Source organism: Tachysurus fulvidraco, chromosome 21 (assembly GCF_022655615.1).
Source record: "Tachysurus fulvidraco isolate hzauxx_2018 chromosome 21, HZAU_PFXX_2.0, whole genome shotgun sequence".
In the NCBI taxonomy this organism is placed as follows: Eukaryota; Metazoa; Chordata; class Actinopteri; order Siluriformes; family Bagridae; genus Tachysurus; species Tachysurus fulvidraco.
Genome location: NC_062538.1, coordinates 13,976,683 through 14,004,667, shown reverse-complemented (window position 1 = coordinate 14,004,667; position 27,985 = coordinate 13,976,683). Strand labels below are relative to the sequence as shown.

The window sequence follows — 27,985 nt, the reverse complement described above, 5'->3', positions numbered from 1 at the left end:
TTAACAGTTATATTACAAAGTGCTGATGTCTCTCTCTCACTCTCTCATTATTTCTCTCTCTCCCACCACAGGGAATGTTGGTGGAGGGCCCCCCTGGTCCTGAGGGCCCAACTGTAAGTCTGTCTGAATTTGTAAATTGTGTGTGTATTTGTGATTGTGTTTGCGAGTTCACTTTTGTGTGTATTTAGTGTAAATCAGCATGCTTGCTAAAATAAATCATAATTCTGCACCCATTATTGACACAATTGGTACCTTCCTAATTGGTAAATTCTTAAAGTATTTTTTAAATTCTTAAATTCTTAAATTCTTAAAAAAATTGGTAAATTCTTAAAGTATGCACACACAAAATAGTGCGTTAAGTTGAATCCTGAGTTGACTGGAAAAAGAGAAAGTAAGTGAACTCCAGCTTAATCTTCACGTGCCTAGACCCATGTGTTTGTGTGTAGGGGTGTGTGTATGTGTGTAGGTGTGTGTTTATGTATTTATGACATTGCTCCAATATTTTCGCAGGGTTTACCTGGTCCTCCAGGAACATCTGGATCCCCAGGCTCTGCCGGAGAGCCTGGAGAAAGGGTGAGTATCTGCAGCAGTATATTCTATATATGGATAAAAATATCTATTATAACTATTATATTATTACCAATTTTACTCTTATTGTGAAGCATGTTTCTGTACTAGTTTTAATAGCTACCGATTGACATAAGGTTCTGAAATTAAAATTATTAATACCTTTTGTAAGCTCAAAAAAAAATAATTTGTGTCTTACAATGACCCACAATCTTTTCCTCAATTTAGGGTCCTCCTGGTCGCCCTGGTCTTCCAGGAGCTGATGGACTGCCAGGACCCCCAGGGACCGTCCTGATGTTGCCTGTATGTAAAATACAATCACAGTCTTGTAGTTTGACAGGTTTGGACAGGTTTCTTCCAAAAAGTGTGTGTATATTATTTTGTGAGTGTGTGTATATGTAAGAGACAGCTTGACTCTGAGGAATGCCAGCTGTATAAAGGCCTGGCATGTCAGCTTCTTGTACTAAAGAATGCAGGAGCAGCTCCTGAGTAATGTAACAGTAAAGTATTTGCTTTGGTGTCTGGAATTCATATGCTCAATTCCACAGTCATCTATGGCTGGGAGTCATAGAGAGCAAAATTGGCCATTCTCTCATGTTGGAAGGGTGGCATTCACTCTCTCGCTCAATCAGTCGCAAAGACACAAGACAGTCATCGAAGTTTGTGATCTCATGAACCTGGAATGGGCAATCCCTCCATGTTTTTCCTCCTAATGTCACATGGGGTAGCATATTGAAAAGATGCAGTCAGCTGTCTTTGTTTTCACCCTTCCTAATTGGTTGCTGTCAGGTGATGAGGGAGAGGCAATTCATGGGTGTGAACTGAATTAGAAAATTTGCGATTATGAGGTTATCCCATAATCAGTGCCAGATTCAGCTTTAACATCAAACTAGGAATACTTAATGAAATTAAATTTGTTTTGTCCGAATCACTTCCTGTTTTTTTAAACAGTCTCAAAGGATAGCGTAACATATCTAGCAAAATCAAATAATACGAAGAAGCCTTTATTCTTGACACAAATTACATTACATTATTCTTTCCTTCACATATTTCAGCTTTGGAGGTTGCTTTTCAGCACCCCTGGAGCAGGGAGGGTTTAAGAGCCAGCTTTCCTTACTTGTGCTACCACTTCTGAGTGTTAGGCCGTGTTATAAATAAACTAAATAAAAATATAAATGAATGCTCGATGCTCAGCATAAATTCAGTTTGGAGGTGTGTGGAGGTGTGTGTCTGCTTTCCTACCAACTCAGCTGATGATAATTATGATGATGATGATGATGATGATGATGATCATTATTATTATTGTGAGGTTTTATGGCATTTTAATCTAGAGGAAATCCACAAACATGATAAATAATCATCTTTAATCAGCTAGCTCAACCTAGTGGTGTCATGTGTATAAAGACTTATCCCCTGTTCCTACACTAAAACAACACTACAACAGTTATAATCTCACTCAAGTCAGGATTCCATCTCTGGGAAATGAGTTCAGGAATTAGCAGTGTTGGTAGTTCAGAGTATTGGACCATTGAAAGTTATAAATTCTCTGGCAGTATAAAATAATAAATAAGTTGTTATTTTTGGTGTTAAATTTTACTTTTGTAAGCAGTGATATAACAAGATTCCCATTCTGATACTTTATTTTAAATCTCACCTCTATAGTATGTTCTTTTTCTCCTTTCTTTAGTTTAATCTCTTCTCTACTACTGTGGATGAAAAAAGTTTACACACCCCTGTTAAAATGGAACTTACTGACTAGCTTGTCAGTAAGTACCTAGACTTACAATAATACAGTATAGACATAAATAACCTCAATATAATACTTTGTTGGAGCACCTTTTGATTTTATTACATCACTCAGTCTTTTTGGAAAAGACTCAGTGTGGTACATCTTGACTTTTGCCATGCAAGAACATATTAAAAACCATCAAAACCATTTTTTTTTTAAGCTGTTATTGATTCTATTCACCTTGATAAAAGTCCTAGCTCTGACAAAATAAAAGCAACCCTAAAGCATGCTGCACCACCATGTTGCATCATGGGTATAGCTTTCTTGACTTTTCTTTGCAGCAAACATACATTTTGGATTTAGAGATTTATTATATTTTCCCACACAGCTTGGAGTGATTTAGTTGAGCTTTGGTGTTTTTTGTGAGAAAGCACTTTTGGCTAGCCATCCTACCTTGTAGTCCAGATATGTGAAGAATATGAGAGACTGTTGTCGCATGCAGTGAGCAATTACTACTTATCAGATATTCCTGCAGTTAACTAATGTTGCCTAAGGTATCTTGGCAGTCCCTACTCCCCCACCCCTGATATTTTTCGGTCTTGTCCTTTTATTAATTTTGGATGGACATCCTGTTCTTGGTGATGTCACGGTGCTGCTTTATTTTCTGTACTTGTTAATGATGCCTTGTCAGTGTTCCATGGTACATGTAAAGTTCATTAAAAATGTTATTTACCCCTTTCCTGATTGCTACCATTCAACAGCTGAGACAGATCATGCATGCTTTGCGGACCATGGAGTTTGATGCCGGCTGAAACCAGAAAATATTAAATATGTATCTTTTTACAAAAACATCTGATCTCTAGTTAATCAGAATAATTTCTCTGATGACTGTGATAATTAGCCGTGTTCAGAATAAAGCAATCACATCCATGTTCAAAGGTACAGCTGGCATCAGTAAAATTATTCTAATTGACTCTAAATAATTTTTTCTTGTTACATTACTAAGCCCTTTTAACAAAGGTTTGTCAACATTTTATAACCTTTTTAAAAAATCTTTTCATTTTTTCCAATGGTAATAAAGCAAGCCAGAAAATAGTAATAATGCCACTTTTAGCATTAGTACTCTCATCATTAGCATTCTGCCTGATTAAACACTATTATAGTTCTGATTTGTAAGGCCACCATGGGTGCAACTTGATGCTGGAAAAGGGAAAATAAAAATCTCTATATAAGTTGGTAGACCTGGAGTTTAATACTGCACTCTTTTATAAGTGTAGTGACTCTTTTCAGCCACTAGGTGGCAGCACTTACACTCTGACGATCACTCTTCATGCAATGTAGTTACGTTTCTAATAAAAATATCACTAATAAATAATTGATACTCTCTCGTTCTCTTTGTCTCTCTACCACACTCTCTGTAGTTCCGGATGAGCACAGGAGGAGATGCTGGACATAAAGGACCTGCGGTTTCTGCCCAAGAAGCTCAGATGCAAGCCATCATGCAGCAGGCCAGGGTATTCACACACACTTCGATCAGATACATAATCAGCAAATTCCAAGCAAGGCTAGAACATTTTGTTCTTCACTAAGGAATAGTCCATATGTGCTGAGATATTTGCCAGAACTATCACAGGAGTTCTCATAATTTGGAATACCAGCTTTATTTCAGTTTACACATACTTGCACAAACTAAGCATGTTTTTGTCTGCATTCCATATAGCTGGCAATGAGAGGTCCACCTGGTCCAATGGGCTTGACTGGTCGTCCAGGACCTATGGTATGGTTGATTTCTGTTTATTTTTTTTCTCTGTCTTTTTCTCTGTCTCTGTTTTTTATTGTTTAGTCACAGTTCTATTGCATTGCCTTATATTCTATTTAATTGAAATTTCTTAGGGTTCTCCTGGTGTGATTGGAATTAAAGGTGAATCTGGAGAGCAGGGACTTCAGGTCTGAGAAACAACTCTGCCCATAATTACTCAACACTTCAATTTCTGGTGTACTTTGGAATTCTAATACTAGAATGTGTATGTATACAGGGTCCTCGTGGTCCTATGGGTTCCATTGGCCCTACTGGAAAGCCTGGTAGAAGAGTAAGTGTGTTTAATTTTTGAAATCATTTTTGCAGAATATAATTTTGGTAATATAGCAGAATATTTTTGATAGTTATAAATATTGTCTAGATGCAAAATATTATCCAGCTATGCCCTCAAACAGTCACTAATATCTAACAAAAACATTACTAATCCTCACAAAAACACTAATAATACATAATATTCCTCACAGAATTGTATATTATATCTATTATAGCTTGTACAATTTTAAGTATCCTTGACACATCATGTGTATCCCTCACACATAATCATCAATATCCCTCACAGACAATCATTAATATCTCTCACACAATCACTAATACATCTCACATACAAACACTAATACCCCTTTTATATAAACACTACTATCTGTCGTGCTCAAACACTAATATCCCTCACACAAAAACACTAAAATCCCTCATGCAATTACTAATATCCCTCACACACAAACACTAATATCCCTCACACAAACACTAAAATCCCTCACACAATCACTGATATCCCTCACACAAACACTAATTTCCCACACAAACACTAATGTCCCTCACTCAAACACTAAAATCCCTCACATAGTCATTAATATCCCTCACACAAACACTAATTTCCCACACAAACACTAAAATCCCTCACATAGTCACTAATATCCCTCACACAAACACTAAAATCCCCGCATACAATCTCTAATATCCCTCAAAACAATACTAATATCCCTCACACAATCTCTAATATCTCTCACACCCAAACACTAAAATCCCTCACATAGTCACTAATATCCCTCACACAAGCACTAAAATCCCCGCATACAATCTCTAATATCCCTCAAAACAAATACTAATATCCCACACACACAACCTCTAATATATCTCACACAAAAACACTAATATCCTTCACACAAACACTAATATCCCTCACAATCAACCTCTAATATCTCTCACACACAAACACTAATATCTCTCACACACAAACACTAATATCCCTCACACAAACACTAATATCCCTCACACACAACCTCTAATATCTCTCACACACAAACACTATTATCCCTCACACAAACATTAATATCCCTCACACACAAACACTAATATCTCTCACACACAAACACTAATATCCCTCACACACAACCTCTAATATCTCTCACACACAAACACTATTATCCCTCACACAAACATTAATATCCCTCACACACAAACACTAATATCTCTCACACACAAACACTAATATCCCTCACACAAACACTAATATCCCTCACACAAACACTAATATCCCTCACACTCAACCTCTATCTCTCACACACAAACTCTAATATCCCTCACACTCAACCTCTAATATCTCTCACACACAAACACTAATATATCTCTCACACACAAACACTAATATCCCTCACACAAACACTAATATCCCTCACACAAACACTAATATCCCTCACACACAACCTCTAATATCTCTCACACACAAACACTAAAATCCCTCACATAGTCACTAATATCCCCCACACACAAACACTAATATCTCTCACACACAAACACTAATATCCCTCACACACAACCTCTAATATCTCTCACACACAAACACTAATATCCCTCACACAGTCACTAATATCCCCCACACACAAACACTAATATTTCTCACACATGAAATGATGTCCCAGACAATATAGGGAATATCTGTATTAAATGTATGTTGATTGATGTGCATTTTGGAACATTTAGATTGATGTAATTGTTTAGTTAATGAAGTGTGTGCTGGACATCTTGTGGGGTTATACAGTATGTGTCTTTTGATATATGAGTGTGTTTTTGTAGTTGACCATTGATAAGCAAGCATGTGTTCTGGTTAACATTAATAAATGTATATTAATTGTCTTCATTGCTTAAATTTAGCAAATTTTAATGTAATTATTAATGTAATGTCACAGCTTGTGTGTGTGTGTACTGTATATGTGCGTGTGTGTGTGTTTGTGTGTGTGTGTGTGTGTGTGTGTGTGTGTGTGTGTGTGTGTGTGTGTGTGTGTGTGTGTGTGTGTGTGTGTGTTTTCAGGGTCGTCCTGGAGCAGATGGAGCTAGAGGCATGCCTGGACAAACTGGACCAAAGGTAAACACGTACCATTAAATATTTATATTATTATTACATTTATATTATTATGTATATTACACTCACACACACACACACACACACACACACACACACACACACACACACACACACACACACACACAAACACACACACAATGCCTCTCATCCTTTCTCTCACACACACTAAATACAGTATAATGTATACAGCTGGCAAACACACAAGACATCTGTAAATCCACCGGTTTAATGTGTTTTGTGTTATGTAGGGAGACAGAGGTTTTGATGGCCTAGCTGGATTACCTGGAGAAAAGGGGCATAGGGTAAGTGGCAAGCAATTGTCTTTATTAGTAGTAGTATTATTATTTACTTGTTTTGTTACATTTTGTACAATTTTACAATTTTAATAAATAATTTAACACTAATCATATTTCATCAAACCAAATTTTATGGATAAGTGTTTCTGTATTTGTAATTTAGGGTGAAACAGGACCTCAAGGACCCCCTGGACCCCCAGGAGAGGACGGAGAAAGAGTGAGTCCTCATCTGCCCTCAACTACTTCTTCTCTTCTTCCACCCATGTACAGTATCTCTCACTGCTGTAATTTTCATATAATGTATGTCATTTTTTTATTTGCCAGGGGGATGATGGTGAGGTTGGACCTAGAGGTCTGCCTGGCGAATCAGTGAGTTCCAATCCAAATGCGTACAAATAAACACAGACACACACACAAACCGAGACAAACGAAGAGTGAGGGAAAGAAACATAAATATTACTCTGCACTGTACCCCATTTATTATGATAGTGGGAATCTAAACAAATGGCACGACACTCCAACAGGGCTTGTACCTGAATAGTTAGGCACAAACCTACAATAATAGCCAGCCAGCCCCAGGAACCCTCTTACCCCCGTATTGGTCTTAGGTCTCGGGCAGGCCGCAATCACTGTGGTTTTATCAATTTAAGAACAGCCCAGATACCATACTTTCACCAGCTGATTCGCACACTGCTTTGGGTTTGCTGAGAGTCCCACCCATCTCAGTGCACCCTCAGATGCTGCATGTGCCACTGCTAGTCATTAAAACACATTAGAATGTAAATGATAATATTGTCAAAAAAGGCAGTGCTGTATACAGCGTGTGGACAAAGGATTCTGTCCATGAGTCACTCACATTCCTGGGACTCCCAACAAATCACAAGGAAGAGTCACAAATTAGTATAACCTGAATGGATATGGGTTACCCCAGCTGTTGGAATGAATGCAAATGGCAGCAGAAATTGCTAAATGTCAGGAAGTGGAGGCGATTACTGTGTTGTTCTGGGGTGCAGACAGTCTTCTGCTTGTACTTAAAACAGCCTGGGGTTGTTGCTTCAGCTACATCAACTTCAGGAGCACTTGGTTTTGGGTCTGGAAAATGCCAGCCAGGGTTTGTCTAGTTTGCCCAGTAATGAGGAATCATGACAGTATATCTCTCTTCGCTTTTGACATCTAGTGTAGAGATTTCTGAAGTTGTAGGCAGGCTTAGTAAACTTGAAACAGTGCGCTTTACTAACTAGAATATAACTAGATTCTAACTGCACACACATTCACACACACTCTCTCAGTCTTTTATCTCTGCCACAGCTCTCTGCAACAGAGAATACTCCTTACTATAATTAAGTAGAGGTGTGTGATCCTTTAAACTTGCTTTTCTCACTTTCCAATCATACAGACTTGTGACCACTCAAAACATCAAACCCAAAACAAAGGCTTGTCTATCCCCTCCTCATCACCATTTACTGAAACACAGAGCATTCATTAGAAAAACACTTATCGTTTCGAGCTTTATCCTCCTTTTACAAACAATCACTGACCCAGGGCCCTGTTTCCACACAGCCTTTATAATTACAACATTAATATGAGATGAATTACACATCCATAAAATAGCCAGCAGGGGATGCTCCAATCACAGTATATGGGTTGTAATGTAACGTCTCTATCTCTCTCTCTCTCAAGCATACAAACATATGAGTTTTGCATATGAGTTCTGAGAAGACGTTATGTTTGATGTTCATCCTGAACTTGTCAAACTTGCTGGAAAGACAGAGGAAATCATTATTTTGTTATATAGTGTTATTCTTTTAAACACAGAGGTCAGTTTATTGTACACTGTTAGTAATTATCAAAATGTTTATTTCAGGGTCCTCGTGGTTTGTTAGGACCCAAAGGACCTCAAGGATCTCCTGGGCCTCCTGTAAGTCTCACATCTATTTTTAAAGAGTATATAGTATTTTAATTACAACTACAACTACCTTGATCAGAATAAAGAGCTTACTGAAGATAAAAGAATGAATCATGAGTGTTGATCTGATTATAAGTTCTTATAATGTGAATTAACTGTTTGTCTACAGGGCGTGACAGGAATGGATGGTCATCCTGGTCCGAAGGGAAACATTGTGAGTGTGCCTCTCATAAACATACTGTAGGCATTAGTTGCAGCATCATGCTGTTTATTTAGAAATCTACTGTATTCACTTTCACGTTAGAGTTATAGCTGTTTAATTTTGTCATGGATGATTAGTTTGATCTCTCTCTCTCTCTCTCTCTCTCTCTCTCTCTCTCTCTCTCTCTCTCTCTCTCTATGTTTATATGTCTGATAGTAATCAGACATATATAAGCATAGAGAGAGAGAGTGAGAGAGAGAGAGAGAGAGAGAGAGAGAGAGAGAGAGCGATCAAACTAATATGTAACGGCAATTTATATGTTTCCCTTCAGCACACTTTTTGTCTCTCAATATTAGTACTGTAGTGATCATTTTTTAATTATACATTTACTCTGTTTTACCCTCAGGGGCCTCAAGGGGAGCCTGGCCCACCAGGACAGCAAGGCAACCCTGGTGCTCAGGTAAGCATGGGATCATACTTTATTCACTATTGGTTTCTGTACAGATTCGTCAGTTTCCCACAGCCAACCTAGCAAGAGTAACTAAGATTTACAGTTTCAGATTTTTGCAGAATAATAATAAACACCAACAGAAGCCCTGCAAAATGTTAGATGTATTTAAACTAAAACCCTCTTTTCAACTGAGTTTGAAATCTAGGATTCTCTAACTTGGAATTCCTTTTTATAGGGACTTCCAGGACCTCAAGGAGCCATCGGACAACCAGGAGAGAAGGTAAAATGTGTGCTTATGTGTTTTTGTTTGTCTGTGGTGGTTTTCATGTAATTACATTGTGTGAAGAGAATAAATACAGGGTATAAGTGTAATGAAGCGTCATAGGGCTGAGGATACATTTGCAGGCTTTTTTAGAATGCTCGCAGTACAACAGGCAAGGGTCGACGATCGTGGTCAATACAACAGGCAGAAGGTCAGGGCAGGCGGCAGAGAATTGTCAGGCAGAAATATAAACAAAGTAATAACCGGAAAATCACAAGACAAGAGACGCACAGCCGAGGCAAATCGAGACTTTGCACAGAAATCAAGTTCAAGTCCGTTTATATAGGCAGTGGCTGATTGGGAACAGGTGGCGGTGCAATCAGTCCCAGTGAGGGGTTAGGGGAAGTGTAGTCCGGAAGCTACTAATACTCGGGAGTATGTTCCCTCTGGTGGCGATCGGAGGACGAGGCAGGTGCTTCATCCATGACAATAAGAAAAGATATCCTTATTTTTATTTCAATTAAATTTATTTTTATAACACTTTTAACAATTCACATGGTCTTAAAGCATCTTTACAGAAGTATAGAAACATAATAAAGTTCAAACATAAGTTCAAAATTAAGTTACTATAAATTTCTAACATCCTTATCCCTAATGAGCATCAGCATAACAGTGGAAGCAAATACCATATTTACAAATAATAGCACTAAGGGGTGGCATATTCTCCCTATATATATATAGGGAGAAAAGCAATGGGCCTAAAACAGAACTTTGTGGAACACCAACATTACCTTAATATGTTTGGAGTAGTCACCATTTATATCTGTGAACTGATAAGTCAAATAAGGCAATCAGTCAAATAAGACCTGAGCCAGGAGACGGCTATCCCTTTAACACTGACAACATGTTCTAACCTATCAAGTAAAATAGCATGGTGAATGGTGACAAAAGCTGCACTAAGATCAAGTAATAGAAAGAAATAGAAAAGACACACAACCCTGATCAGAGGCTAGTTATTTATAACTATAACCAGTGAAGCTTAAATCCTGACTGATACATTTCATGAATATTATTTCCTAAGGTTATAATGTTATAATAGAATGAAGAACTTCAAATAAGTTGAACATATGTCTAGATTCTTGATCTAGCCTGTCATCATGAATAATTGCAGCACCTCCTCCCCTGACTGTTAGGCATAGCTGATATATATAATTATAACCGGGTAGACAAGCTTCGTTTAATGTGACAAACTTGTTTGGTTTAACCCAAACACAGAACAATAAACTTCTGGTCAGTAATCATTTCAATAACAATAAGATAGCTTTAGATGCAAGAGATCTTATATGTAACAGTCCTTGCTTCCGATGCAGTGTTTATAGATTTTTGTTTAGCTCATACACAGTCTCTATTTCGTGAACACTGGGTGACTACTCATTGCAGCTAGCAGACGGTTGGATTAGCCTGATTGTCTGCTCTTTGGCCCTGGCTCTGGATTGTCACCTATTTACTAGGCCTGTTCTTAAACTATGTGCTCTGCTACAAGAAATGAGTGGGATAGACACCTTCCCATCCTAACCGGACAACCTTGCCCTTAATAGTTTTTCAATTATCTATGAAGCCCACATGGTTTCGGAAGCAGCACCTGGACATTCAGCAGTTCAGCGACCATAACCTGCTGTAAGCTACATCGGGGATGGGGCCAGAGCATACTACGGCATCAGATATCGCCTTTGTTAATTTACACACCTCTACAATTATATATGTAAATATGTAAATTGTTAGGTCCTATATGGAAAGCTACCTTAGGGTACCTATGCTTGCCTAGGACCCTAAGATGACCTGCTCTGTCCAGCGACTTGACTGCCGGGAATACACCGAATCAGTGCTGCTGGAGATCTTAAATGCCTAGCTAATTTCAGTGCTGCCTTAAGATTGAGTCTTCTATAACCAGGGCCCTTGATGATTCTATTTAGACATGTTAAGAGAAGTGGCATTCCCCCTATGCCGCCAAGTCTTCACCCAATCGCCTCGTTGTGAGGGCTCGATGCTGGGGTTGGGGGTTATTAACTCCTTCTAAAGCATCCCGATTTTCCCCTACAGAAACTACACTACTCCTGCTATTGCTAATCTTCTATTTCTGCATCTTTACAGGGTCCAACAGGTAAACCAGGATTACCAGGGATGCCAGGAGCCGATGGACCACCGGTTAGTGTAAACCGCACACACACATACAGTACACACACACACACACACACACACACACACACACACACACACACACACACACACACAAACACACCCTATCAGGGTCACCCATGAAAGGAAGGTCCCGTTTCACATAATGTACATAACGTACAGCTGTACAGTTGTGGATGATTGATATCAAAGTACTCAAAACAAAACAAAAAACAAGCAAACAAAAAAAAATTACAGACAATGTAATATAGAGAGAAAAGTATGCACATGTTTTTAAAATGAATATATTTTAACATTTTAGATTTATATGCAGTACATCAGATCTTTGACACTATAACAAACTAAATATATAAAGTCTGTTTGACAAGATTTTAACATAACAATCTGCATATATAGCACAGTTGAGAGATTTATAGTTTATACCAAAATGATTTTATTTGTATGATCAGTATTCTCTCACCATTTACAGGGCCACCCAGGAAAGGAAGGTCCATCTGGAGAGAAAGGTCACCAGGTAAGAAAAATCTTTTTTTTGATAAGATTTATTTTTCTATGTATTTGTGATATGGTGAACCAATGTCTTATATGATCTACTATTATTTCTTTCTCTCAGGGACCACCTGGTGCACAAGGGCCAATAGGCTACCCTGGTCCCAGAGGTGTGAAAGTAAGTGCTCCAATGTGCTCTATTTCAGCTAAGTAAAAAACATAGCTTAGGTTTTATATATCTTTACAAACCTAAAGATTCCTGTTTTTGTTCATGCAAGACCAGTGTAGATTATTGAAATTATTGACAGTTATATATTTAGCGAAAAGAAGAATTTTAAAAGTGAGCCAAGTTTCCCCTCAAAATGAGATTATTGCCTTTAAGAAACAGCTACAAAAGTTGCTTTACATTCATCTGATTTTGTCTGTTTTGTACTGGCTGCTGCATGTTGGCATTGTTTTGACTTTTGATAATTTTTTTCTTGTAGCATAATGATATTTTAACAAGACTTTGTACAATAAATTACATTCAGTACACAATGTATTTTATGGCAGACAGTCTACACTATTTAAGATAATTATAATTGAATTAAAAGATGTAAGAAATAGTTACTTATTCAGTGATTTATTCTTTAATCTTTCTCTCTATCTCTCTCTCTATCTCTCTCCCTCTCTCTCTCTCTCTCTCTCTCTCTCTCTCTCTCTCTCTCTCTCCCTCTTTAGGGTGCTGATGGAGTTCGGGGGTTAAAAGGAAACAAGGGTGAAAAGGTATAGTGTGCCTTCATGTCATGTGTGTATATCTTATGTACTGAGTCCCATTGCATTATTTGATTTTTTTTTTATATATTAAAAATAATTGTACACATCCAAATTCCCTTTTTAACTGCTTCTCCTCAGGGAGAAGATGGTTTCCCTGGATTTAAAGGAGACATGGGTATCAAGGGTGATCGGGTAAGTTATGTTGTTCTTGTCTAGAATGTTATTGTAGCTCACAAGCTATATTTGATATGGTAAATATTTTCCAATATTTACAGGACATATTGACCTAGTAAACTGGAACCTCATAAATTCGTATATATATTCATAAATAGCTTTTTTATTTGGTAAAACAACCTCATAGGGAAATATGTCTCTCACAGCACCAGACGTCTTGAGTTATGAACATTAAACCAGATAAAGCAGGCGATTATTTAGCCAGCTTTATCATTCATTCATTCATTCATTCATTTTCTACCGCTTTATCCGAACTACCTCGGGTCACGGGGAGCCTGTGCCTATCTCAGGCGTCATCGGGCATCAAGGCAGGATACACCCTGGACGGAGTGCCAACCCATCGCAGGGCACACACACTCTCATTCACTCACGCAATCACACACTACGGACAATTTTTCCAGAGATGCCAATCAACCTACCATGCATGTCTTTGGACCGGGGGAGGAAACCGGCTTTATCATTTAAGTTTATTTCAACTATAGTTAAGAGCATATGTCTTATTTTTGGACTGAGTGCAGGCCTGATTGAACTTCACAGCTTGGTTTCTTTATTTACTAAGGTCAATTTTACTTAGTCTTGTTTTTATACAGTAAATTGATTGAAAATTAGCTTGCTAAATTGTCTATATTGGAAAGACATTTTTGAGAATGCAATTATATATCTGTCTGCAGGATATACCGTTAGGAAAATTACCTTTTTGATTCCCTTTATTACCTTAATTTTCACAAAAAAACTAAATACAAAATTAGTATACAGTATACAGTACATCCAGTGTAATGTTATATAGCTGATAATGTGAATGAATTCTAGCATAAAATATGGCTGATCAAATGCAATGCTACTGTACATGCCCCAGTTGCTTTCCCAAGCCACATTGTAGGTATACAATTATCCATTGATATATTGTGTCAGCCAAGCTCGTTTATCAAAGAAATATGTCATGACATGACCACCACTGACCAAATATTATTAGGATGGTAGATTATTCTGACCAATAACAGTGACTTAGTGGCATACCAGGCAGTATTTCTTCAGCTAGACACTTTATTAGACACAATCAAATACTATAAATATTTTACTATAAATATTTTGCTCCACATTTGTTCAACTTCCCCTTTATCAGTATCACTTTTTGACCATAGTTTCTCCAACTAAACTGCAGTAATATGCATGTGTGCTTGTGTGACTCAGGGTGAGCTCGGAGCTGCAGGACCTAGAGGAGAGGATGGTCCTGAGGGACCTAAAGGACGCTCTGGTTTACCCGGAGATGCCGGACCTCTGGGACCAAATGGAGAGAAGGTGTGTGAGTTTGTGTGTGTGTGTGTGTGTGTGTGTGTGTGTGTGTGTGTGTGTGTGTGTGTGTGTGTGTGTGTGTGTGTGTGTGTGTGTGTGTGTGTGTGTGTGTGTGTGTGTGTGTGTGTGTGTGTGTTTTGTATGCTTTAAAATAAATAAGCATTCACTTTTAGATGCATCACAATTTTCTCTTAAGTAGTTTCTTATTAATAATCAAAATGGACCAGTCATCCTATTTCTATATTTTATTTTTATGTGTCACATAAAAGCAAAAAATGCTTTAAATATATAAAATATACATATAATAATGTATTGTAGACTATTCAAATAACAAAATCGCATCATGGAGTATCTGTGGCTAATCTGACTATTGCTTTACTCATGATTTTAAATGATTATTTGTCTGGATTGGATTAGGGCAAGCTTGGTGTTCCAGGATTGCCAGGTTATCCTGGAAGACAAGGGCCAAAGGTAAGTTTTGTGGCTCTTATTGCCTTTCATCACATTTTATTTGTTATACCAGACATTTATTTCTCATTCTCTCTTTCTCTACTTTATAGGGTTCTCAAGGATTCCAAGGCTTCCCAGGAGCCAATGGAGAAAAGGGAGCCAGGGTATGGCAGTATGATGATAATTACTTTACATACTCACATACTCAAAATGCATTTCAAACCAGAAGGACTAATGTGACTAATAAGGACTAAAAACTGTTAAAGTATTAACTTTATCTGTTTTCTTTTTATAGGGAATACCAGGAAAGCCTGGACCACGAGGACAGCGAGGACCCACTGTAAGATATTTCTGACTACAGCAACTCATGAATACAGATGAATGAAAATATTTGGTAAAAGGATATGTTCTAATCTTTATGACTCTTAATCACTTTTTTCTCTCTCGTGTGCTCTGTCTCTCTTTCTCTTCAGGGCCCTCGTGGAGAAAGAGGCCCCAGGGGACCCACAGGAAAAGCAGGACCAAAGGTAACCTTTAATTTCATTATAAACATTTATCAGAGTTCATATGAAGCATAAAACTTTCTTATCCACCAATTTTTTTCTGTTAATGAGTAAAACAGTATATGGATGCGGAGATTAAAAATTGAAAACTGAGATCTCACATACTTTAAAGATTATCTTGTGTATATGTGCATTTTGGTTACACGGCAACTTTAACAAGGCTTCATATAGTAAATTATTGTATTTTTTTTTTCTTTCTATTTTCTGCTGCATGTCATATTATAATGTTGCTACGTAGCTCAATCAAAGCAGTTGGCAAATTAAATAAAATTTTCACTGCTGTTAAATGACTACAGATCAAGCGTGATGGGAATAATATAGAACACTAACTGATCAACCTATCATTCTACGTATTTTTTTTACAGTACAGTAGTAAGAGTAATACAGTAGTTGAGTTTGAGTTTATATAACAGATTAATTATGTGATCTTGTGGCTCCTCTTTCAACTTGTATTTGATGAAATTACACGTTGGTTTGCTTTTTTTATAACTTTACTTAGAATTTGTGAAACAGTTGTACAGAAATCATTAATAGTGAAATACCAAATACAAGAAAACAAAAATAAAGAATGTGCAATGTTCTCTTCGTCATTCTTTTTACTCCTCCATAGGGCAACTCAGGAAGTGATGGACCCCCAGGACCACCTGGTGAACGGGTAGGAATTTACAGTATTTTTTCTTTTTTGTACAGATTCCTGATCAATAAATCATTTTTTATCTAAAGATCCCAAATAAACTTTTCAAATTACAGTAAGCTCAGCAATTTCTTTTTTTTTTTTTTTTAAACAATTAATTGATAAGGTTAAATAAATGTTCTTTGTGTATTCTGCAGGGTCTGCCAGGACCTCAAGGATCAACAGGATTCCCTGGACCTAAAGGTCCTCCTGTGAGTGGCATTTGTAGTAGAAAAAAAATGGAATTTAATGGAAAATGAAATGGTAGTTTTCTCGTTTTCTGTTTTTTTTTTTCTTTCAAAAAAACAGACTATTTTTTATCTTTTCACTATCTCTATTTTTCAGGGACCACCTGGAAAAGATGGACTACCTGGCCACCCTGGCCAGAGAGGAGAGACAGTGAGCCATGCCACACACACACACACACACCACACATAAAATAAGATGCATTCTTATCATGAAGAATTCATTTTTACTTAAGTTTAATTTCACTTACCTAACCACATCTTTAATCCGACCCATTTTACAAGACAGAATTATCACATTCATCCACCTTTTCCTTATAGGTACTCTCTCCAGCTATCTCTGTTTATCCCTACACTTGTCATCCATAACTATCCAAACATCCGTCACTTACCTGTACTGCCAATATTCTTCATTCCTCACTCATGTACGTGTCCTCTGCTCAGGGTTTCCAAGGAAAGACTGGACCTCCTGGACCTCCAGGTGTGCTAGGACCTCAGGTGAGTGTAGATCCACACACAAATAAAGATGCATTCTAATTACCAAGAATGCATTCTGATAAAGTTTGATGAAACTAAATCTATCAAGTACAGCTTCCCATCCATCTCCCCCTCCAACCATTATCTTAAAGTAAACATTTCTATATTTAGAGCACAACATATAGATTGAAATATGATTACCCAAAAATCTTGTGAGATTTGTCCAGTGCAATTTTGTGATAGCTGAAGCTAATATATAATGTAGTAACATTACCCATACCCATTTTTCAATGCATAGGGAACAACAGGTGAAACTGGACCAATGGGAGAACGAGGCCATCCTGGACCTCCAGGACCACCAGGTGAACAAGGATTGCCTGGACCTGCTGGTAAAGAGGGAGCCAAGGTGAGAATACATACACACATCAGGGTTTCCCGCAGAAAATTTGTTAGATAAGGCGTTAAGGCGTTAGGGTTTGGCGGGTGGGCGGGGCTAGCGGCGGGGCGGCACTTCTTTGTGAGATAGACCACAGACTCTGTACTACATTTACCAATTATATATTTAACACTAAATATAAAATTTAAATAAATATAATAATAAATAAGAAAGTGCAAAACAACATTCGAAATTTTGTGGACACGCTTTTTATCAACTGGCTAGTTATCCTCTAGACAGTGACGGCCACGTCTTTCTCTCATTTCGGCCGTGTAGCGCGCGTGCGCGCTCGCGGTGTGAAGAGCGTCTGCGCTATTCTCCGAGATGCACTTGACGGCCTTTTGTGCAGCGGAATATATATTTTTTTTTTTGGACGACGTAGTTAAGGCGGTAGGGCTTCCGAGCTTAGGCGGGCCGCCTTAACTGAAAAGCGCTGCGGGAAACCCTGCACATGCTTCAGAAATCCAAGACTGAATGCTTAATATGATGTACAAATCATATATAAATACTAGCCCCATTTCTATCTCTAACTTAAACGCATTACCTTTCATAACAATTACATTGCACAAAGATGTTTTCTCCGTGTTTTCTTTGTTCTTTGGTATCATGGCTATAAGTACATTGTCTTTACCAAATTTTACCCCAATATATGAATCTGTGCATAGTGCCCTGCAATGTATTAGCATCCCATTCAGTCTCATTCTCAGCGTTCCTCAGATAACCTCTGGATCCACCACAACCATGACTTTTTTGATTCAAATAAAACTAAGGGATATTCCTTACACACTGTTAATTGTTGTCAATACTTAATGGATAATAACATTTAAAATTACAGTTTAATATTATTGCCTCAACAGTGATAACAGTTGTGTATTTTTTTTTAAATAAAAAAAATCACAGTAATTGACATTACCATTATTAAGTGTTCCATGACAAAATTCTTGGTGGTTAGGCCAAGGCTTTTTTCACAGTCAAGGAGAACACTTAAATGAGGTGAATTTGTAGCCACTGTACATTACACCTGATTTGCTCTGATTATGTGTGTATTTATTTAGGGAGATCCAGGTCCAGCAGGCCCTGCTGGTAAAGATGGACCCCAAGGACTGCGAGGTTTTCCTGGAGAGAGAGGGCTACCTGGGCCTTTTGTGAGTGACATTTACAAAACTCACATATTTTTCATATATCATATTTATCATATTTACCTTAATTAAAGTTTTGAATGGTTGAAATTATCAAGAAAGTTCACACCATGCCAAAAAGAACAGTGTGGCCTTCGATATGCAATAGCACATGCAACATGATAAAAGAATCATTCTAAACACACCACGCAAAGCATTTATTCAGCAAATTGGTACATTATTTAGTTATTTTTAAGTAATGTATTAAGATTAGTTTATTGACGCCCCAGGAACAGGTGGTGTCAGATCAATAAACAGATATTTATTAATCCAACAGCGTAAATCAGCGAGAATAATCCAGTAACACGGTAAGGCAAAATCGTAGTCGTAAAGTAAGCCAAGGTCAAAACACAGAACCATGGCATGAAGTACACGGCTTGGTAATAATCACACTGGAATAATACTTCACGCTAGCAGTATTGTGTACGTGACTTAAATACCCTTGAAAGCCGGAACTGGCTAAAACTTGGGTGAGGGCTCCCTCTGCAGGTTTAGGGAGGATGTTGTGGGTCGCGCTGTTACAATTAGCTATGATATATCTCAGGTTTCCCTGAGCTGAGCTGCTCTGATTTCCACCAAAAGCCAAAAGAGTAGCTTTTTTTTGGCTATTCTGATCTCATTCTGTAACACCTGGACTGCCCAGGGACATATGCCCGGATTCTCTTTGTCAACTTCAGTTCGGCTTTTAATACTATAATTCCGGACTCCAAACTCCTAAGGCTCACTATACCCCCTTCCATCTGTCAGCGGATCACCAGCTTCCTGACAGACAGGAAACGACAGGTGAGACTGGGAGGTATTACCTCCAGCAATCGGACAATCAACACTGGCTCTCCTCAGGGATGTGTCCTCTCACCACTGCTATTCTTCCTCTACACTAACGACTGCACTTCAAGTGACCCAACTGTTAAACTTCTGAAATTTGCAGATGATACTATGCTCATCGGTCTCAACCAAGTTGGCGATGAGTATGCATACCGGCAGAAGGTGAAGTGGCTGGTGCTACTCTATGGTGCAGTCAGAACAGCCATCTGGTTTGGAGCAGCAACTAACAGGAAGGGAACAGACTGCAACGCACAGTAAAAACAGCTGAAAATATAATTGGTGATAGAATAGTCTGACTTGTAACCTATAGGTTGTGGGTTCGAGTCTCTGGCCGGCCACGACTAAGGTGCCCTTGAGCAAGGCACCGAACCCCCCAACTGCTCCCCGGGCGCCGCAGCATAAATGGCTGCCCACTGCTCCGGGGGTGTGTTCACTGCTGTGTGTGTGTTCACTTCAGTGTGTGTGCACTTTGGATGGGTTAAATGCAGAGAACAAATTCTTAGTATTGGTCACAGTACTTAGCCGTATGTCACGTCACTTTCACTTTATAGTATAATGTTGTTTATGTAGACTCTGTACTTTTGAGAGACACAAACAGCTGGAACCAAATTCCTTGTGTGTGTCAACACACTTGGCCAATAAACCTGGTTCTGATTCGGATTCTGATTCTGATGCTAGTTGTTTAAATTAAAATATATATATTTCCCTGAAGAAATGACACTTTGCTACAATGTAAAGTAGTGAGTGTGCAGCTTGTATAACTGTGTAAACACACAGCCATGAATGTCTAAACCACTGGCTACAAAAGTGAGTACACTCCTAAGTATAAATGTCCAAATTGGGCCCAAAGTGTCAATATTTTGTGTGGCCAACATTATTTTCCAACACTGCCTTAACTCTCTTGGGCTTGGCGTTCACCAGAGCATCACAGGTTGCCACTAGAGTCCTCTTTCACTTCTCCATGACATCACAGAGATGGTGGATGTTAGAGACCTTGCACTCCTCCACCTTCCATTTGAGGATGCCCCACAGATGGTCAATAGGGTTTAGGTCTGGAGACATGCTTGGCCAGTCCATCATCTTTTGCCCTCAGCTTCTTTAGCAAGAAACCTTCAGCACAGACCTAACACTAATTTCTTCCTGCCAAATTTTTCAAATGATTGCTGATAAAGACCAGACAATCCAGCTAACTGACACAACATTGGTTCAAAGAAGGCATGACAGTCTCCAGGCGGCTCCATCCACAACAATCCCAGGAGTCACTGGCTGACCATTCAGATCAATCCCTGGCAGGGTGACCACCGGGTGACAAATCTCCAACCAGGGGTCGAACATCAGGGTTGACAAAGGAGCTCTGTAAGAGGAGACAATTAGACTAGGAACTCAGAACACTGTGAGCTCAGGAGTGGCATATACAGTGGTGTGAAAAAGTGTTGGCCCCCTTTCTGATATTTTTTTTTGCATGTTTGTCATGCTTTAATGTTTCAGATAATCAAACATTTAAAAATGTAAATATTAGTCAAAGATAACACAAACACAACATGCAGATTTTACATGAAGGTTTTTATTATTAAGGGAAAACAAAATCCAAACCTACATGGCCCACTGTGAAAAAATGCTTGCCCCTAAACCTAATAACTGGTTGGGCCACCCTTGGCAGCAAGAACTGCAATCAAGCATTTGTGATAACTTGCAATGAGTCCGTAACAGTGCTGTGAAGGAATTTCCATTCATCTTTACAGGATTGTTGTAATTCACTCACATTGGAGGGTTTTTGAGCATGAACCGCCTTTTTAAGATCACGCCACAGCATCTCAATAGGATTCAGGTCAGGACTTCACTAGGCCACTCCAAAGTCTTCATTTTGTTTTTCTTCAGCCATTCAGAGGTTGACTTGCTGGTGTGTTTTGGATCATTGTCCTGCTGCAGAACCCAAGTTCGCTTCAGCTTGAGGTCATGAACAGCCGCACATTGTCCTTCAGGATTTTTTGGTAGACACAGAATTCATGGTTCCATTTATCACAGCAAGTCTTCCATGTCCTGAAGCATCCATATAGCCCCAGACCATCACACTACCACCACCATATTTTACTGTTGGTATGATGTTCTTTTTCTGAAATGCAGTGTTGCTTTTATGCCAGAATTTAATGGGACACACAATTCCAAAAATGTAAACTTTTTTCTCGTCAGTCCACAGAGTATTTTCCCAAAAGTCTTGGGGATCATCAAGATGTTTTCTCGCAAATCTGATATGAGCCTTTATGTTCTTTTTGCACAGCAGTGGTTTTCATCTTGGAACTCTGCCATGCAGGCCATTTTTGCCCAGTCTCTTTCTTACAGTGAAGTCATGAACACCGACCTTATCTGTGGCATTTGAGGCCTGCAGTTCTTTGGATGTTGTTGTGGGATGAGTCGTTGCTACGCTCTTGGGGTCATTTTGGTTGGCCGGGCCACTTCTGGGAAGGTCCAACACTGTTCCATTTTCCCTATTTGTGGTTTGCTGGAGTCCCAAAGCTTTTGAAATGGCTTTATAACCTTTTCCAGACTGATAGATCTCAATTAATTTAATTACAATGAATTTCTTTGGATCTCAGCATGATGTGTAGCTTCTTTTCACTTCACTTTGTCAGTCAGGTCTAATTTAAGTGATTTCTTGATTGTGAAAAGGTGTGGCAGTAATCAGAACTCTATTGAACTTGGGTGTGATAAACCACAGATAAAAGAGAGAAAGAGAGAGAGAAGAAAATTATTAGGTATGATTGTAATTGTTAGGTATGATTGCAATCAGATGAATGTAAATTATGTGCAAAGTGCAGACAGGGACTCCAGCAAGACTAGCTATGATAGCATAACTAAAAGGCTAGAGCCAGAAGGTGTGACAGACATGAGGGCTTCCTGGGAAGTAAAGCGTCCCACCACTCCACAGTCTGCAAATATGAGTGACTTGCGAGGGTGGTAAGCCGTCAGCATCCAGACATCTCAGTTCACCAAACACCATGCCCATGAATCCTCCAGATCTACTCCTTTACATAAGAAAAGCTATTTATAAAAAGCTAAATTAAACAAATGTGGTTTTAACCTGGACTTAAACACTGAGACTATGTCCTGAACACTAATTGGAGAAAAAAAAAAATGTTTCTGATATTCAAATACAAGCCATTTATTTCTTACTTTATTTGGCTTTAAAGGTTCCTTAATAAAAATCAAACAACATCTTATAATAAAAAATAGTATTTTACTGTTAATAATTAGCATTGCTAAAACTGTATATAAAATAGTAAAGCAATATAGTATAATTTTAAGCCATTTTCAGCCAGAGGGAACCTCTACACGGTTAATAATTAGGTCACTTTTCTGAAGGAATAATAATTATGATTAATAATAATAGTAAAACAATTTCATAATATATAATTTCTTACCTTATTTACTTATAAACACACATTCAGCTCTAAAGAAAGTTTCTATTTTTGGTAATGATTGAAAATTATCCATGTACCAAATCAGATTAGCATTGAAAAAGAAAATGATAAGGAAACTAAAAACAGATGTTTTTAAAAAGTATATTTTTATCACTATTATAAATACAAATACCATTGTATAATTTCTCAGAAAAATATTTTTTTATAACTGCTACACATTTATATATAAAAAATATAACAGAATATATTTGAAAGGGTTTCTTTTTTTTCTGCAGGGAACCGCAGGTTTGAAAGGGGTTGAAGGACCCCCGGGTCCACCTGGGCCTGCTGTGAGTAAAAACCATATTTCTTAATCTTTCATTTTTCTCTCTCCCTCTATGACTATTTCCCTGTGTCTTTCTCTCTATTTCCAGTGGCTCTTTTATATTCACTTGTTTTACTTCCTGTTTCATTTTTTGTCCTTTGTGCTACACAGTGGCTCTTCAGTAAGTAGATATGTACTGGTTTGTCTATTCTCTCTCTCTCTATCTCTCTCTCTATCTCTCTCTCTCTCTCTCTCTCTCTCTCTCTCTCTCTCTCTCTCTCTCTCTCTCTCTCTCGCTATATTTTTCACTCAGCGTACATGCCATAGTTAGTAAGCACTGGTTAGTGGGAAAAAGTTTTACATTAACATTATATAATGCTCAAATTGTAAACAAAGACTTTTCTAGCATGATTTTATAGCAATTATAGTTTTACTGACATGTATTAAAAGTAAATTTTTTACAAAATTTACATTTTTCCTGCTTTACTTGAATTTTTTTTCTCAGGGTTCACCTGGTGAGCGTGGGCCTGCTGGTCCGACAGGACCCACTGGACCACCTGGACGGCCTGGACCACAAGGACCCCCGGGGCCTGCAGGAGAGAAAGGTGGACCAGTGAGTATCATTTATCCTATTCTCCTTTGCAAATTGTTGTTATTTCAGCTAATTCCCAGCCCTAAATGTAAATTGCTAATTGTTTACCAGACTCTTATTCTAATTTATCTTATGGCATACTCCAACCTTTTGTTGAAAATGTTATGATTCCTATTGCATAAATCCTAAATCCTCTAACCCTGAAGTCTGAATACCAGACACATAAGGTTTGAAAGATTATTTCGTATTTCTGGATTCATATTCTCTAAATCTAATTATAAAACTGTCTTCAGGGAGAGAAAGGACCTCAAGGCCCTGCTGGTAGAGATGGTATTCAGGGTCCTGTTGGTTTACCCGGTCCAGCTGGACCTCTTGGACCTCCAGGAGAAGATGGAGATAAGGTATTGGTGCTCTAAAGAAACTAAATACTAATTTATGTACCATTTTTTTAAATTACCATTTTGGTTACCTTTGGACATTGGTTGCCTTTTACAGTGGAAATATTTTTATTTCACAGGGTGAGCTTGGTGAACCTGGTCAGAAAGGTAGCAAAGGAGATAAAGGAGAGCAGGTGAGTCTATGTATTTTGTTTACGTGTTCCGTCATCCTTTACATGCAGATGGTGGTTATATGGGAATGCATATATCTGTGGGAATATGAATGCAAATGCAACATTCTAAACAGCTTTGTTTCCAATTACATCTTTATGTTTTTTCTCTTTTTTTTCAGGGTCCCCCTGGGCCAACTGGCCCCCAAGGGCCAATTGGTGCACCTGGTCCTGCTGTAAGTATTATTCATCAATCATCTTTAGCATATTCTTTAAAGTCCTTTACATTTCATGTCTTTATAATGTTATATGTTAGTCGGAATACTTTTGTTAACAGACTATGTCACACAAATACATTTGTAACAATATCAGCATAAATGTCATAACATCATGTAACCACAGCATTTCAGTTTTATTTATGCACTACAAGAAAGCATTTCCTTTCTTGTCAATTGCCATTTGAAAATCTTACCTGAGACACACTATTCAATTCAATTCAAATTCATTTGTATAGCGCTTTTTACAATTGGCAAAAAATGTACAATACGATAAGGTTATTCACACTTCTGTCAGGACCACTTTGTCAAATGAGAATTTATTAGATGATAGCATACAGTTAGTGTTGGCAGTATGGTTCTGTTCTGTGGCAGGAATCCACGCGCTCTCCATGCGCATGCATTAATTCTAGAAAATAGAATTAAACACCAAAAAGGACATTTTGGACATATTGGACATTTTACACTAATTACACATGCCTAATTGTCAAAAAACTTTTGCCTTTCTTTTTTACGGACATTATACTGAATCCATATTGAAGTATTAGATTTTTTTCCTTTTTTGCTTTCTCTTTCTCCCTCCTTTTCTCTTTAGGGAGCTGATGGAGAGCCAGGCCCAAGAGGACAGCAGGGTTTGTTTGGTCAAAAAGGAGATGAGGGACCACGAGGATTCCCTGGACCACCAGGACCTGTTGGTCTTCAGGTGGGAATGTACTCACACATCATATTTGTCTTGTGTCAACTAACAGTGTTCCAACTGCTTTTAATAAATAAGAACAAATCTTTAGTAAAGAATGGAGGCATTTGTTATTTACCTCTATGTTCTTCGATCTTCTGCACACAGGGTTTGCCTGGACCCCTTGGTGAGAAAGGAGAAACTGGAGATGTTGGTCACATGGTAAGAAGAAATGCACTCGGTTTATGATAATGTTGTAATATTGTATATATTTCTAATATAATTGGTTTAGCATCTTAACGTTTAATTTAAATGCTTTTTAATACTTAGCAGTGGATATGTACAATACATATGTGTACATATGTCATTACATATGTGTTTGTATATTATTTCTTTTGGTCAGCTTGGACTAATTGTTATCTTTGCATTATTCTTGTGATAAATTCATTCAGGGTTATTATTCCCCCCCCTCTCCCTCCCTCTCTCTCTCTCTCTCTCTCTCTCTCTCTCTCTCTCTCTCTCTCTCTCTTTCTCTCTCTCTGTCTTATAGGGTCCACCTGGTCCTCCAGGTCCACGAGGCCCTGCTGGACCTCCAGGAGCCGATGGACCCCAGGGTTCCCCTGGAGGCAATGGAAACCCTGGAGCTGTGGGAGAGAAGGTTTGAAAACTGAATATCCATTATAAACAGAAAAGTAGAACAGAAAAATAGCCTTAAATTTATAGTGAAAATTTAGTTTTTAGTTAATATAGTTTAATGTCTAAATGGAAGTTCATTTACAGACTACCACTTTTATTTAAAATAACATTGTGACATTTACTGACACTTCTCCTCTTTTCTTTCTCTCTGTCTCTGTCTCTCTCTTTCTTTCTGTCTAGGGAGACCCAGGTGAGCATGGAGAGCCCGGTTTGCAAGGCGACGTTGGTCCTCCGGTATGATAACATGATCTAATGAGAGAAAATCACCCAAACTAAACATAACTGCACAACATTTGTAAACTAAATAAGTACACATTATAATTTTGTCTCTGTGTCTGAGACAGGGACCAAGAGGAGAGCGAGGAGAAAAAGGAGAAGCTGGTCCTGCTGGCTCTGCTGGTCCGCCAGGACCTAAGGGCCCTCCTGGTGATGATGGTCCTAAAGGAAGTCCAGTGAGTTCTGACCCTCAGTATATATCAGAATTGCAATTAAAATTCTTCATATTTAATCTTTTTTGGTTAATTGATATCTATTCATTATAATAATCAAACATCAGAATAAAAAATTAATGATTCTAAACACATTCAAATTTATCTCTTGTGAATTCATAAGTTGATAAAAGCAAATTTTTTTTAAGGGTCCAAGTGGTTTTCCTGGTGACCCTGGACCTCCTGGAGAGTCTGGACCACCTGTATGTTTTATTTTTTTATTTACATGTATATTTATGTGTTATTAATTTACAGTAAATAATCATTTGGCAAGTAACATGACTATTTTTTCAGGGTTTGGATGGTCCTCCTGGTGACAAAGGTGATGATGGAGAGTCTGGTCAACCGGTGAGATATTCAGTTAGCAGAGATTTCTGATTCTGTTTCATTTGTTTAATTTATTTAACAATTGTGATCATTTGTTTGTGTCAGGGATCTCCAGGGCCAACTGGTGAATCTGGACCAACTGGACCTCCAGGAAAGAGAGTAAGTAACTTCTGCCTATTGTGATTCTTTGTATTAATTGCCTCTTTCAATCTGGGGTTTTTTCTGCCTGTCTATGTATCAGCATTCATATTTCATTCTCTATTTCATTGCATTTCTCTATGTTTAGGGTCCTCCAGGAGCAGCAGGACCTGAGGGACGACAGGGTGAGAAAGGCGCTAAGGTAAAGAAAAGCAGCACATACAAAAACATTCAAAACATTCAAAATTTACTTGATGACTCTTTCACCCAAATATTTTTGTCTCTTTTTTTATTTCTTAGGGAGAGTCCGGTCTCGAGGGTCCACAGGGAAAGACAGGTCCTGTTGGACCCCAAGGTGCTCCTGGCAAGCCTGGTTCTGAAGGATTGCGAGGAATCCCTGGACCAGTAGTGAGTTACAACACACGCATATACACATGACTCAAGTGTGCAGGATTGCCAAACATTTATATTAGTGAAATGACTCTGAACCAACAGATTTTAACATTCTCACAGTTGTAGTCACATCATTGTTTGGCAGAATATATGCAAAGCTGAGCCAGAAATAAAATACTTATATATTTCAGTAATATAATTATGTTGTCTTGTTTTTTTAGGGAGAACAAGGTCTGCCTGGGTCTCCTGGACCTGATGGACCACCAGGACCTATGGTATCCTGTCAGAACACCAACCTTTACATTTAAATTACTGCAAAGCCTCTAAATAACAAATCTCTCTCTCTCTCTCTCTCTCTCTCTCTCTCTCTCTCTCTCTCTCTCTCTCTCTCTCTCTCTCTCTCTCTCTCTCTCTCTCTCTCTCTCTCTCTCTCTCTCTCTCTCTGTCAGGGTCCCCCTGGATTACCTGGATTGAAAGGGGACACTGGAGTTAAAGGAGAAAAGGTAAGGGAATGAACACCATTCTTCCAAATGATATTCTCTTGGTTGGTAGTTAGATGACAGGGATGGATATTATTATATTATTATTATAATATTATATTATTATATCCATAATACTAACTTTTCCCGTATTTAATCAATGGGGTTGAGATATGTGAAGCCCATGGCTTATTATTTGTAGAATTCTTATCCTAAAATCATTATGTGAGCCCCTGTGCACT

At 38.2% G+C, this 27,985-nt stretch overlaps 1 protein-coding gene across 2 annotated transcripts in view; it reads left to right on the top strand.

Moving 5' to 3' along the window:
- Positions 1 to 27,985, top strand: part of col5a1 (procollagen, type V, alpha 1) — a 77,069-nt gene that overhangs the window by 35,547 nt on the left and 13,537 nt on the right. For both annotated transcript variants that reach the window (XM_027152796.2, XM_027152795.2), the window contains exons 10-57: positions 72 to 113; positions 511 to 573; positions 796 to 870; positions 3,718 to 3,810; positions 4,017 to 4,073; positions 4,190 to 4,243; positions 4,333 to 4,386; positions 6,424 to 6,477; positions 6,726 to 6,779; positions 6,937 to 6,990; positions 7,098 to 7,142; positions 8,638 to 8,691; positions 8,849 to 8,893; positions 9,288 to 9,341; positions 9,568 to 9,612; positions 11,746 to 11,799; positions 12,260 to 12,304; positions 12,404 to 12,457; positions 13,000 to 13,044; positions 13,174 to 13,227; positions 14,461 to 14,568; positions 14,980 to 15,033; positions 15,123 to 15,176; positions 15,308 to 15,352; positions 15,486 to 15,539; positions 16,186 to 16,230; positions 16,407 to 16,460; positions 16,594 to 16,647; positions 16,938 to 16,991; positions 17,269 to 17,376; positions 18,462 to 18,551; positions 23,104 to 23,157; positions 23,638 to 23,745; positions 24,018 to 24,125; positions 24,242 to 24,295; positions 24,454 to 24,507; positions 25,142 to 25,249; positions 25,391 to 25,444; positions 25,773 to 25,880; positions 26,099 to 26,152; positions 26,263 to 26,370; positions 26,556 to 26,609; positions 26,701 to 26,754; positions 26,839 to 26,892; positions 27,020 to 27,073; positions 27,172 to 27,279; positions 27,486 to 27,539; positions 27,714 to 27,767. In XM_027152796.2, the coding sequence (XP_027008597.1) occupies positions 72 to 113; positions 511 to 573; positions 796 to 870; positions 3,718 to 3,810; positions 4,017 to 4,073; positions 4,190 to 4,243; positions 4,333 to 4,386; positions 6,424 to 6,477; positions 6,726 to 6,779; positions 6,937 to 6,990; positions 7,098 to 7,142; positions 8,638 to 8,691; positions 8,849 to 8,893; positions 9,288 to 9,341; positions 9,568 to 9,612; positions 11,746 to 11,799; positions 12,260 to 12,304; positions 12,404 to 12,457; positions 13,000 to 13,044; positions 13,174 to 13,227; positions 14,461 to 14,568; positions 14,980 to 15,033; positions 15,123 to 15,176; positions 15,308 to 15,352; positions 15,486 to 15,539; positions 16,186 to 16,230; positions 16,407 to 16,460; positions 16,594 to 16,647; positions 16,938 to 16,991; positions 17,269 to 17,376; positions 18,462 to 18,551; positions 23,104 to 23,157; positions 23,638 to 23,745; positions 24,018 to 24,125; positions 24,242 to 24,295; positions 24,454 to 24,507; positions 25,142 to 25,249; positions 25,391 to 25,444; positions 25,773 to 25,880; positions 26,099 to 26,152; positions 26,263 to 26,370; positions 26,556 to 26,609; positions 26,701 to 26,754; positions 26,839 to 26,892; positions 27,020 to 27,073; positions 27,172 to 27,279; positions 27,486 to 27,539; positions 27,714 to 27,767 (3,057 nt within the window). The remainder of the gene's footprint in view (positions 1 to 71; positions 114 to 510; positions 574 to 795; positions 871 to 3,717; positions 3,811 to 4,016; positions 4,074 to 4,189; positions 4,244 to 4,332; positions 4,387 to 6,423; positions 6,478 to 6,725; positions 6,780 to 6,936; positions 6,991 to 7,097; positions 7,143 to 8,637; positions 8,692 to 8,848; positions 8,894 to 9,287; positions 9,342 to 9,567; positions 9,613 to 11,745; positions 11,800 to 12,259; positions 12,305 to 12,403; positions 12,458 to 12,999; positions 13,045 to 13,173; positions 13,228 to 14,460; positions 14,569 to 14,979; positions 15,034 to 15,122; positions 15,177 to 15,307; positions 15,353 to 15,485; positions 15,540 to 16,185; positions 16,231 to 16,406; positions 16,461 to 16,593; positions 16,648 to 16,937; positions 16,992 to 17,268; positions 17,377 to 18,461; positions 18,552 to 23,103; positions 23,158 to 23,637; positions 23,746 to 24,017; positions 24,126 to 24,241; positions 24,296 to 24,453; positions 24,508 to 25,141; positions 25,250 to 25,390; positions 25,445 to 25,772; positions 25,881 to 26,098; positions 26,153 to 26,262; positions 26,371 to 26,555; positions 26,610 to 26,700; positions 26,755 to 26,838; positions 26,893 to 27,019; positions 27,074 to 27,171; positions 27,280 to 27,485; positions 27,540 to 27,713; positions 27,768 to 27,985) is intronic.